The sequence below is a fragment of the Callithrix jacchus genome, chromosome 4 (genome assembly GCF_049354715.1).
Source record: "Callithrix jacchus isolate 240 chromosome 4, calJac240_pri, whole genome shotgun sequence".
Classification (NCBI taxonomy): Eukaryota; Metazoa; Chordata; class Mammalia; order Primates; family Cebidae; genus Callithrix; species Callithrix jacchus.
Genome location: NC_133505.1, coordinates 75,642,334 through 75,655,737, shown reverse-complemented (window position 1 = coordinate 75,655,737; position 13,404 = coordinate 75,642,334). Strand labels below are relative to the sequence as shown.

At 37.3% G+C, this 13,404-nt stretch overlaps 1 protein-coding gene across 14 annotated transcripts in view; it reads right to left on the bottom strand.

The window, feature by feature from the left end:
* Positions 1-2,353: 2,353 nt before the first annotated feature.
* FAM135A (family with sequence similarity 135 member A) overlaps positions 2,354-13,404 on the bottom strand; it is a 144,035-nt gene continuing 132,984 nt past the window's right edge. For all 14 annotated transcript variants that reach the window (XM_008994639.5, XM_035296043.3, XM_008994644.5 and 11 more), the window contains 2 exons: positions 6,601-6,714; positions 2,354-3,785 (listed from right to left, as the gene is read on the bottom strand). In XM_008994639.5, coding sequence (XP_008992887.2) covers positions 3,580-3,785; positions 6,601-6,714 — 320 coding nt within the window. In that variant the 3' untranslated portion in view covers positions 2,354-3,579. The remainder of the gene's footprint in view (positions 3,786-6,600; positions 6,715-13,404) is intronic.

Sequence of the window (13,404 nt, the reverse complement as noted above, 5' to 3'; positions counted from 1 at the left end):
CTGTTTTATCTTTTACCCAGGAGTATCCTGTCAGCATCCATGAAACTGCAGCAACCTAGCCTGTAATCTTGTAAGTAGGATAAAAGCTCAGACCCTTCAATGCTCTTGCCAGCCGTCTCTATGTGTCCAGGTTCTGTTGGTGTTAGCAATTTTTGTGTCTAGCTGGACTTGCCACCTGGCCATTTTGACCTCATTCCCCTAGTTAAAGTTAGAGAAAGTGGTGATGGTGCTAGCTGGAATAATTGGCCCTGATGACCATGGAGAAGAGAGTGTAGAGAGAAGAGAATGACCAGAAGTCAGAAGATCTCTTGTAATACCTCCTCACAATACCATGTTTTAATATTTTATTTAAAAAAATACCATGCCGAATAGTAAAAGTTACACATAAGACTATTACAACCATATATAGGCAAGACCACCCACACCTCAGATCCCCTGTCATCCACTGGATAAATAAATCCAATCAGCAGAGGTGCTGGTTTAACACAAAGAAAACAGAAAACAGGTGGCAGTGGTGATAAGTCATAACCATCCATATTCAAGACCAGTGACAGAACTAAGAACTGTATTTGTGATGTGTTATTAGAGAAGCTTGGGACATAAAACATGATGCTGCCTTTACACTATCCTGAAAATTCTGATTCAGTTGGTCTGTAATGGGGTCCTGAAATGTGTATTTTAAAAAGTAGTCCAGGTAATTCTTGCCAAGGACACTTGCAAAGTACTGCTCTATTTTCTTTTCTTCCTCACTGGCTCATGAATATTTATGTAATTTTCTATTTCTTATGTATTACACATATTTGAGTTGGGGGTCTCCCTGTCACCCAGGCTGTGTAGTTCAGTGGCTCATTGCAGCCTGGAACTCCTGGACTCAAGTGATCCTCCCACCTCAGCCTTCCAAGTAGCTGGGACTATAGGAGCATGCCACCAGGCTCGGTTAAATCATTTTGTACAGAGATGGGGTCCTGCTATGTTGCCCAGGCTGATCTTGAATTCCTAGCTCAAGCAATCCTCTCACCTCAGCCTCCCAAAGTGCTGGGACTGCAGGCATAAAGCACCATACTCAGCTTCTTTCCTATCTTATTATACTGTTATTATGTATGGGGATGGTGGTTAGGTCACAATTTAGTCTATGAGTTGCAAACTGTTGAGATGAGATTACAGAATCAGAGGACATCACACTGAGGTCCTGGACTTAAAACTGGAAGAGGGATAATAGTACTATGTCAGAAAGATGCATTTTAAATGTGTAAATATGGGGAGAATTGTGCTTGCAGTGTTGGGAAGACAAGATGGACTATAGTACATCTGATATGTTTTTGTATTTGGTGCTGTCATCAAACCCATTTCATGTTTGGTTAACCTTGGTAGAATAAAAGGTCCCATTTTCTACTGTGGAAACAACGTCAGATATACCTGCTGTCTTTGATGCCGGACAGCTCAAGCACTGGCACAAGACTTAAACTCGGTCAGTTGGACAATCTGCCACACTTTGAATCTGAAGTAGTAAAAGAAGTACTTGAAATCCAGTTTTCAGGGTCATCCAGCTCTTTTTGAGGTCATCAGAACTTGGCTATGACTCTGGTCATCTACTTTCCTTTGGTTTCTATTTGTTTTCCAAACCCAGCTCTCCAGCCATCAATTCTTTGAGTTACCTGATCCTCTTCCAGTAAGTTCTTTTTCTGCTTAAGTTGATCATAATTCTTTATTGTTGTTTGCAACCAAGAACTCTTACTGGTATACCTGAAAGAGATTCATTCTCTAAAGTTAAGTGTCAATAATACCATTTCAGATCATTGTTTCCTCTCTCCCCCTGAACTCCACCTTATCTCCCACAATTTGAATTTGGAGGTGAATAGTGCATGATGATTTCCCAGATAAATTAAAGAAGTTAAATTTGTTAGATTTTAAACTATGAACACAGATGTGCTTTTAAAACTGTATTAAAATAACCAAAAACTAATCAACCAACTATGATAAGAGCAATTTCCACTCAAATACTATTTATATGATTAAGAATGAGTCCTTTGACAAATCTGAAAATTATCCAGACTTAGAATATGCATATTTCAAACAGAGCAAAGATACATAAATATTAAAAATGTGTTTGGCAAAAATATGTGGTGGTTAGTGTATATATTTACATTTTCTAGTTATAATGCATGGGATATTTATGAAAATTTTGAGTACTTTCTAAAAAGTATATAATAATCAGTAGCAATCAAAATTATTTTAACTATAATAATATATACAAAAGATGTAAATTATACAAATGATACAATAGGCTGGCCTATATTAGAAATAAAATATATATACCTCTAATATTCTGAGAATAAGCAAAGGATTACAAGTGTTGTGGCTGTTCCTCCAGATAGCCATTTGTTCATTTATTAACACCAGAGGCAATAACACAATGCTAAAAATAAACATGCATTGTTTACACAATACATACTTACAAAAACCTCTGTCACAATGAGTGCAAACAGAACTTCTACCAATCTTAGTGCATTTTTATTTTCACAAGTAAAACAGAAAAGAAAAATAGTGAATTTAATGCTATTCAGCACCTTTAGTAAAGTCAAAAGACTCAACATCTCCATATATCAAAAACATTTGCATCTGTATAACCAAACATGTAAAGTTAATTATTCTGTTCCATTTTTAACATGAATTATTTTATTTACATTAATTTTTAGTTCAATAAATTTTAATATTTAAAAATTATCTAAATTCATAAAAGTATTTCATAAATTTCAACATTTAATTATGTACATTTAAGGAAGGCCATGAAAAAAGTTAAAGAAAATGTAGTCAGAAAGTTCAGGCAACATTATCAATTTAGCAAAAATTCCAACCAAATCAAGGCAGAGGGCATTCAAACATTCAAAAATCTTTTATATGCTGCCAACGTAAACAGGAAATTTCCAGTAATAAAAGTCATCATGAGAAATAATGTTGAACTCACCAGTAGAAAATGTATTTTAATAGGCATGACATATGCTTAGCAACAGTAATGACTTTATAGAAAACTTTTATGACACTGTCATATATGAACTACCTGGTTTGGTTGTATGATTTTAGAACTACAGAAGTTGATTTCAAAAAATATATTGTAGCAGCCATAATTTTATTTCCAGTTAAAACACAGTAAAATGTGAGAAATAAAATTTATAATTAACTAAATGATACCCCAGTATTAGAAAATTTTAAATCTCATGCTATTCTAGCAATAATGGTTTCTAATATAATGTAGTCTGATGTAAGAACTGTGGAAAGCCAATAATAAAATCGGACATAGGTATGGGCTTAAAGTTTCACTGAAATACTTAGGTAGCAAAATATATGAAAAAGTAATAGAAAAGTAAAAAGATAAAATTAAAAAAATATTGCACAGCCACATTACCTAGAAAGTAAAGTTGATGTTTTAAAAAGCTCTAAACATGGATGATATAAATTATCTTCCATATAAAAAGGTATAAATATTTATTTGAACTTATCAGCATCTACATTTTAATATAATACATTATTTGAAACATTGTTGAATGAGGTAATTGTCCAGTTGCTAACAATGCTTTTATACTATTGGAAATATTTGAGGGCAGCAACCAGAAAGAATTTCTCTAAAAATATTTCCGAATCAAGAACAGCTATATGTGCAGCTCTCCCAATGAGTGAATCAGCTGTATTGGGCAATGCATTGATAACATTGTAGCGAACCAAATTACAGTCCTTGCTTTGCAGAACTGGGTGAAGCAAGTTGTGGATCATTTCTGAATAGATCTGTCCTGTGAAATAAACAGAAAAAAGGAAAATTAGTTCACGTGAGTAATTAAAAAAAAAACTATGCCAATTTTTAGGTTAAGTTATGAAATCTAGTTACATTATTTCCAGATAAAGCAGAAAAATGGCTCTTTTTAAAAAAAGGTTTTTCTTCAACTATCATTTTTGGGACTGTTTATAGAAAATATAAGTAATCACATTATCTAGTTAAGTAGAAGTAACAGACTTAATATACATTATTCTTGAAATTTAATTTTTCTTTCTTTTTTTTTTGAGATGGAGTATCGCTCTTGTTGCCCAGGCTGGAGTGCAATGGTGCGGTCTCAGTTTACTGCAACCTCCACCTCCTGGGTTCAAGCGATTCTCCTATTTCAGCCTCCTGAGTAGCTGAGATTACAGGTGTGCACCACCACTCCTGGTTAATTTTTTTTTTTTGAGACGGAGTTTCGCTCTTGTTACCCAGGCTGGAGTGCAATGGCGCGATCTTGGCTCACCGCAACCTCCGCCTCCTGGGTTCAGGCAATTCTCCTGCCTCAGCCTTCCGAATAGCTGGGATTACAGGCACGCACAACCGTGCCCAGCTAATTTTTTGTATTTTTAGTAGAGATGGGGTTTCACCATGTTGACCAGGATGGTCTCGATCTCTCGACCTCGTGATCCACCCGTCTCGGCCTCCCAAAGTGCTGGGATTACAGGCTTGAGCCACCGCGCCCGGCCAATTTTTGTATTTTTAGTAGAGATGAAGTTTAGCAATGTTGGCCAGGCTGGTCTTGAATGCCTGCTCGTGATCCACCTGCCTGGGCCTCCCAAAGTGCTGGGATTACAGGCATGAGCCACTGTGCCCAGCTGAAATTTGATACTTTTAACTCAAAGCAATGGCTATAACAAAGAAATCATTTTCTTTAACGTTTAACAATTATGAAAATAAGCTAGCCATGATGAGACATTTTGACAAGGCAAAATTACAAACTTGGCCTACAGCAAATACTTTAAAAAGGTTTCTGTGGCAGTCAACATTTCCAAATTATTTTAAGGAAGAATAGTAACCTCCTATAGTCAGATGAACAATGTAAGCTTGGCTTAAATAACAAACAGATCTTTTGTTTAGTCTGTGAGTTTATTTAGTACTTTGTGCTCCTCTCTCCTTATTTCTGGCTAATTCTTTTTTTTATGTTTTGGAGACAGGGTCTCCCTCTGTTACCCAGGCTGGAGTGCAGTAGCATAATCACAGCTCACTGCAGCCTCCGCATCCCAGGCGCAAGAGATCCTTCCATCTTAACCTCCTGGGTAGCTGGGACCACACAGGCAGGCACCACCATTTTAATTAGCCTAGCTTATTTTTTATTTTTGGTAGACATGGGGTCTTGCTATGTTGCCTAGGCTAGTCTCAGACTCCTGGACTAAAGTGATCCTCCCGTCTCAGCCTCCCAAAGTGCTGGGATTACAGGCATTAGCCACTGTGCCTAGCCTATGTTTTGCTAATTCTTACAATGGATTTATTGAGGTCATACTAAGCACATAAAAGGTAAAGATTAGAATATATCCACATAAATGTATAAACTGCCTTATAAGGGGAAAACATTGTTTATAATGCTTATTTACTACTATATCACTAATAAATGTGTATTAACGGTGTCCATGGAACCTGTGAACTTTAGAGAGGTAAATATTAAATTTCAGAGGACAGGAAGGATGCTGCCTGAGGAATGACAAGAAAGGAAGAGTACACAGAAGCATAATCAGATGTAGAAAAGAGGTGTTTAAGAGAAAGAACGATATAATACATACTCATCAAAAAACTTTTTACTCCCACCTCTCCTCTTAATTTGCATTGTGAGTCAGGTTGGATTTGCGGTTCCAAGCTATTTTAAAAATATGTTAATACAGGAAGAAGTCCAAACATGTCTTCATTGTTTGATTTCCCCTGCCCCACAATGGCATGGAACCTCACTGTTAAAACAAAGGACATTTATCTGAAGGTTAAGCCTCTTCTGAATTTTTTCCTTAGGTGGACTCTAGCCTTTGCTAGAACAGAAGTTAAGAAAAGGTTATTCTGATGTCACAAATGTATAATAAACATTTGTTAAGTGAACAGAATACTCACAAAGTACCAGGCACCATGTTAGGCACTGCCAATAAAAATGTGCTTAAAAGGGTTCTTGCCTTAAGGAGTTGTTCACTGCCACAACATAGAAAAATAAAGGATTAAGAATTTAAAATCAGCCTCATTCCAAAACCAGAACTGAGGCAATATTGAGAGAGGTAGGAGACCCAGGTTATTGACCTAAGCCTGTAATTAACTGACTTTGGCTAAGCCACTTAGTATCTATGGTCCTTAGTTATAAAATGAACAAACAGGACCCAAGTCTCCTTCTGGCTCCAAATAGCTAGAATTTAAATTTGTTATTCACAAATAGCAGAAGAACAAATAAAGTCTTTATCCTTTACTGTTAGTAAAGAGGGACAAATCCTTGCTGCCACCTTTGCATAAAAGTGAGATACAGCAGAACATGTGACAGTGATGAAAACAATTGTTGATCCTAATAATTCAGAAAAAATCAAAGTATGAACTACTTTTGAGGCAGCAAAATGGAGAGACATTTGTAATCAGATGAAAGAACTACTTCATTGGTCAAGACAGTTCACGTGGCAGGTGAGAAGAAAGGAAGAAAAATGGAAGAAGGATAGCTGTTAATGTAAGTGGGTGGAAAGGAAGTAACAGGAAAGAGAAGCGTGACAGGAGAAAAAGTGACCACAAGAAAAATTTCGGAAAGAGCTCATTAACAGCTGTAACTCTTTGAAATACTTTCATTGCATTACCTGATTGTTTGTCCTTTAAAGCTGTTTTACACATTTCAATGCGGGCAGAGTGATAAGGAACGTATCGATCCTGTAGCGATCCCACTAGGACAACATTTTTGAAATAATGAAGCCCTGTGAATAGAATAAATTATAATGCAGTGGTTAACCAGATTTAAAACAAGTTATTAGTACCATATTAAGTAACCAAAAAATAAATTTCCTTAGCAGTACTGAGTTTCTGACTTTTTCAATACTTGATGAATCTTTTCTCCAAATTTCAGTATGTTCTCTACAAAAAACCCACTTGACTGTTATGCAGTCTTGGTGCTGATCCCAGTGCTTGGTTTGCACTGGGAGCAAGCACCATTGCTCAGTGGTGTGGAGATGAGGGGGAAAAAGAATATGTGGACTAATGTTCTATTGAAAGTATTTCATGACATTCTTATCTTCTAAAAGGTATTCATCAATATTTGGGACTATCTCAAAAGAAACGAAATTATATTCTCTCATTAAAACAAACAAAACACCCCACAGGAAATCATTTAAAGCTTTTACTTTCATTCATTACAATTGCTTAATATGACTTGTGTTTTCTTTTTTTAATTTTTTTTCTTTGAGATGTAGCCTTGCTTTTTCACCTAGGCTGGAGTGCAGTGGTACAATCTTGGCTCACTGTAACTTTTGCCTCCCAATTCAAGTAATTCTCCTGCCTCAGCTCCCGAGTAGCTGGGACTACAGGCGCCCGCCACCACACCTGGCTAATTTTTGTACTTTCAGTAGAGATGGGGTTTCACCATATTTGTCAGGCTTGAGCTCCTGACCTCGTGATTTGCCCACCTAAGCCTCTCAAAGTGCTGGGATTGTATGATGTCAGAAGGACATAAGCTTTTATTTTTCAGTAATAATAACAGGTTTTGTGATTCATCCACAGATTTTTATCAGGTCCCTCTATTTTTATTTTTAGTAAACTAGGTGAATTTGGGGGTTAGGATGTTGAGATATTCTGCAAATTAACTCATTTAAGTACTAAAACCATGTTCTTGACCTCTTCAGTACTAGTAATGTTCTAATTTTACTATTTGGCTTGAACTAGTAAGTAAAAAAGTATGTAATTGTTAAATATGACACAAATTAATAATGGTAATATGTTATAATGTGGGTGTGTAGTACATGAAATTTTGTCTTAGAATGTTCCAGTAAAATTTTGGTACTGTATGCCTAATGCCATTCAGATTTTTGGAGACAGGCCAATTATGGGAACTATTGAGGCCTTTGTAGACTTTTCCTTTCTCCCATGAAACTCAAGGATCTTTTTTTTTTTTTTTGAGGCAGAGTCTCACTCTGTTGCCCAGGCTGGAGCGCAGTGGCGCAATCTTGGCTCACTGCAACCTCTGCCTCCCGGATTCAAGTGATTCTCACGCTTCAGCCTCTTCAGTAGCTGGAATTACAGGGGTGGGCCACCACACCTGGCTAACTTTTGTATTTTAAGTGAAGACAGGGTTTACCATGTTGGCCAGGCTGGTCTGGAACTCCTGGCTTCAAAGTGATCCACCCGCCTCGGCCTCTCAAAGAGCTGGGATTACAGGAATGAACCACCGTGTCTGACCTAAGGATCTTAATCTTGAGAAGACTATGGATTCACACACAGCCAAGTATGGCTATCTGATAGTATCTATGCCAAAAATAATGCCATCCGTCTTTTTTCCTAGTGAGACTCTACCACTTTTTTGGGGGAGATGGCATTTTAAATGTGTATAATCATAAGGGGAAATATGAAATAATCAAATGTCTATAGAAGTCAATTGAACAGGTTTAAAATAATATTGTATAAAATATAAAAAAAAATTATTTTTCCCCCTTCATTCTCACATCTCATGACACAATTTGACATCAGTATCTTCAACATTATCACTGCTACTTTGGGAATCATCTGTGTCCTAGAGCACAGGTATTCACATATTTATCCCTGGAGTCATCTAAGACTCTCTACAGTGTAGATAGGTGTGTACAGCTTTAAGAAAACTCATTTCCAGACTGGGCAAGGTGGCTCACGCCTGTAATCTCAGAACTTTGGGAGGTGGATGGGGGAAAACTGCCTGAGCCCAGGAGTTTGAGACCAGCCTGGGCAACAAAATGAGACCCTGTCTCTACAAAAAATATGATAATTAGCCAGGTGTAGTACTTCGTGACTGTAGTCTTAGTTACTCAGGAGGCTGAGTTGGGAGCATTGCTCAAGCCCAGGAGGTACAGTGAGCTATGGCTGTAGCACTGCACTCCAGCCCAGGTGACAGCAAGACCTTGTCTCTAAAAATAAAAAAAGACAATTGATTTCCAGATCCCAACCTCCAGATGAGCTCTTTTCTAAAAGTGACTTGCCTTTTCCCCACTTTATAAGAGAAAGATATTATTTCTCCAGTCTATTTCAGATCTTAAGATATATGGCCCTAGGGTATGAGTCTCTGGAAACCCAAACAAAATATAAAGTCTAACTTTTTCTGTCAAAAATCAGTTTGACTTGACTGTTTGACAGTGAGAAATGGCTTTGCCAATTGGATTTTATGGCACACGTTTCCCATAATTTGGATGAGCTAAATCTGTAACTCCAATAGAATGAGCTGAGACTTTATATTTTATGAAAATACAATTAATGGCCGAGCACAGTGGCTCATACCTATAATCTTAGCACTTTGGGAGGCTGAGGTGGGTGGATCACCTGAGATCAGGAATTAGAGACCAGCCTGGCCAATGTGGTGAGACACTGTGTCTACTAAAAATACAAAAACTAAAGCCAGGTGCAGTGGCATGTGCCTGTAGTCCCAGCTACACCAGAAGCTGAGGCAGGAGAACTGCCTGAACCTGGGAGGTGGTGGTTGCAATGATGTGGGATCATGCCACTGGACTCCAGCCTGGGTGACAGGGCAAAACTCTGTTTCCAAAAAAAAAAAAAAAAAGGGAAATATAACTAAAGTACATATATACTGCTCAATATGCCAGAAAACATATTATTTGCAATTATTTAAATATACAGAACATTTTCTTTAGGTGTCATCCTAAAAGCATAGAGATATAAAGGTTTTCAAAATTCTTTTAAGATGTAAACAAGCCAAAAATGTGAAAACCACTTCATTTGTATCCAAGTTGTTTTAGGCACTGTACTTTTTGAATCTGGGAATGACACCACTAAAATTTGATCCCTAGCTCCATGAAACCAGTCACATAACATTAGCACAATTGGCTTTTTCATTTCTCAAAGACGTATACATTTATGTTTTTATAAAGGACTACCATATTGCACAACTCCTGGGGTGCCATTCATATCAGGTCTACATGAACTAGTCCACAGACTACCACTTCAGACAGAGCTGTGTGCTGCCCAGTCTATGGAAGCCTTGCTCAACTCTGCACATTTTTATACTTTCCTAAATGACAGTTTTTCCTCAAACTGCCAGTGTCTTCTACTTTCTTCACTCTTAGCTTATGATCTACTTCCTATTTCATTGAGAATAAAGAAGAATAAAAAGAATTAAAAAGAAATTAAAAGAACTTCCCACACCCACCCACCTATCACACCTGTACCGTTATGTTCTACCTTCACTCTTGTTCCTATTGACCAAGTGACCATTCTCCCACCTAAGGCCAGCCCTTTCATGTCATACTCGGTCCTAATCTCTCCTATTTAAGAACCTGACTCTAGTAGTTGTCTCTTGCATCATCAATTTTCCCTTTTGTATGGCTTATAGGTTCACAAAAACCATAACATTCCCATCTTTAAAAGAAAAAAAATGGGCTGGGTGCGGTGGCTCACATCTGTAATCCCAGAACTTTGGGAGGCCGAGGTGGGTGGATCAACCCTGTGTTGAGCAAATCCACTGGCACGATTTTTCCAACAGTACGTACTCTGTGTCTCTGTGTCATATTTTGGTAATTCTTACAGTATTTCAGACTTTTTCATTATTCTTGTATCTGTTATGGTAATCTGTGATCAGTCATCTTTAATGTTACTATTGAAATTGTTTTGCAATGCCATGAACCATGCCCATATGAGGGTGAACTTATGGACTGTACTCTGACTGCTCCACCAACTGACCATTGCCCGTATCTCTCTCTCTCCTTTTGGGCCTCTCTAGTCCCTGAGACACAACTATATGGAAACTGGGCCTATCAATAACCCCACAATGGCCTCTAAATGTTCAAGTGAAAGGAAAAGTCACATGTCTCTCATATTAACTATTTTTATTTTTTGAGACAGGGATTCACTCTGACCCAGGCTACACTTCAAGGGTGTAATCATGACTCACTGCAGCCTCTTATCTCCTGGGCTCAAGGGATCCTCCTACCTCAACCTCCCAGGTAGCTGAAACGACAGGTCATGTGACAATACATGGGGTAATTTTTTGTTATTTTTTTGTAGAAATATGATCTCACTGTGTTTCCCAGGCTGATCTCAAACTCCTAGGCTTCAATGATCTCCAGACTTGGCCTTGCAAAGTTCTGGGATTACAGGCGTGTGAGCCACCATGTCTGGCTCTGTTTCTTACTTTAAATTAAAAGCTGGAAATGATTAAGCTTAGTGAAGAAGGCATGTCAAAAGCCAAGACAGGCTGAAAACCAGGCTTCATGTACTAAAGAGTTAGTCAAGATGTGAATGCAAAGGAAAAGTTCTTGAAGGAAATTAAAAGGGCTACTCCAGTGAATACCCAAATGAAGAGAAAGCAAAACAGCTTTACTGCTGATAGGGAGAAAGTCTCGATGGCATGGATAAAAAAATCAAACCTGCTGCAACATTCCCTTAGCCAAAGCTTACTCCAGAGCAGGACCCTAACTCAATTCTCTCAAGGCTGGGAAAAGTGAGGAAGCTGCAGAAAATAGTTGGAAGCTAGCAGAAATTGAAGGAAAGATGTTGTCTCTGTAAAATAAAAGTGGAAGGTGAGGCAGCAAGTGCTGATAAAGAAGCTGCAGCAAATTATCTGGAAGATCTAGCTAAGGTATATGAAGAGGCTACACTAAAAAACAGATTTCCAATGTTGACAATACTGCCTTCTATTGAAAGAAGATGCCATCCATGACTGTATAGCTAGAGAGGCACCAATGCCTGGCTTCAAAGGGCAGGCTGACTCCTTTTTAGGGGTTAATGCAGCTGGGACCTTGAAACCAATACTCATCATTCCTAAAATCCAGGAGCCCTTAAGAATTATACAAAGTCTACTCTGTCTGTATTCTATTAATGGAACAACAAAGCCTGGATTACAGCACAGCTATTTACAGCATGGGTTACTGGGTATTTTAAGCCCACAGTTGAGACCTACAACTCAGAAAAAAAGATGCCTTTCCAAATATTACTGCTTATTAACAATGCACCTATTCAACCAAGACCTCTCATGAAGATATACAAGGAGATTAATGATGTTTCCATGTCTGCTAACACAATCTATTCTGCAACCCATGTGATCCATGATTATTTTGACTTTCAAGTCTTATTACTTTAGAAATACATTTTGTAAGGTGATAACTGCCATAGGTAGTGATTCCTCTGATGGAGCTGAGCAAAGTAAAATGAAAACCTTTTGGAAAAAATTCACCATTGTAAGTGCCATTAAGAACATTCATGATTTATGGGAGGAGGTCAAAATGTCTACATAAACAAATTTGGAAGAGGCTAATTCCAACCTTCATGGATAACTTTGTGGGAGTCAAGACTTGAGTAGAGAAAATAACTACAGATGTGGTGGAAGTAGCAAGAGAACTAGAATTAGAATTAGAACCTGAAGATGTGACTGAATTGCTGCAATCTCATGATCAAACTTGAATAGATGAAAAGTTGCTTGTTACTGACGAAAAGAGAAAGTTGCTTCTTGAGATGGAATCTACTTGCGGTGAAGATGCTATAAACATTGTTGAAATAACAACAAAAGATTTAGAATATTACATAAACATAGTTGAAAAAGCGGTGGCAGGGTTTGAGGACTGACTCTAATTTTGAAAGAAGTTCTACTACAGGTAAAATGCTATCAAACAGCAGCACATGCTACTGAGATACCTTTTGTGAAAAGAGTCAATTAATGCAGCAAACTTCACTGTCATTGTAATTTAAGAAATTGCCATAGCCACTTTAATCTTCAGCAACCACTACCCTGATTGGTAAAAATATTATGACTAGCTGAAGGCTCAGACAATCATAAGCATTTTTAACAATAAAGTATTTTTAAATTAAAGTATGCATAATTTTTTTAAAATATAATGCTATGGCACATTCTGACTACAGTATAGTGTAAACATAACTTTTATATGCTCTGGGAAACCAAAAAAATTCATGTGACTCACCTTTTTTTTATGGTGATCTGAAACCAAATCCACAGTATGTCCAAGGCATATCTGTATTTTGTTACAAATTCCTTTCTTGGTATGCACATAATTTTTCATTTTAAAAATGTAACTGGGATTATAGTAGTTAGTTATACTATTTTATCTTTTTTTCCACTTAATATTTTGGGGACAGCTTTTCATGCTTCTACAAATATATTTACCTCATTTTTTTTACTATTACATGGAATTACCAGGATTAATGTTTACTACGTCTCCTGTTTCCCTAGTGAAGGACATTTATATCCATTCCACTTCAGAGGGGAGGGGACATAAAACAGTAGAGCACTGCAATGAATAGCCTAAACCTAATTGTGTGAGATTTCTGTAGGAAAAACCCCTGAAGGAAATTGTTGAATAAATTCTTAAAATTCTGACAAATGTACTTTCCAAAAAGATAATAAAATTTCCCCTTCCATTATTAATATATGAAGGTTTCTGTTTCACACACTCATCAATCCT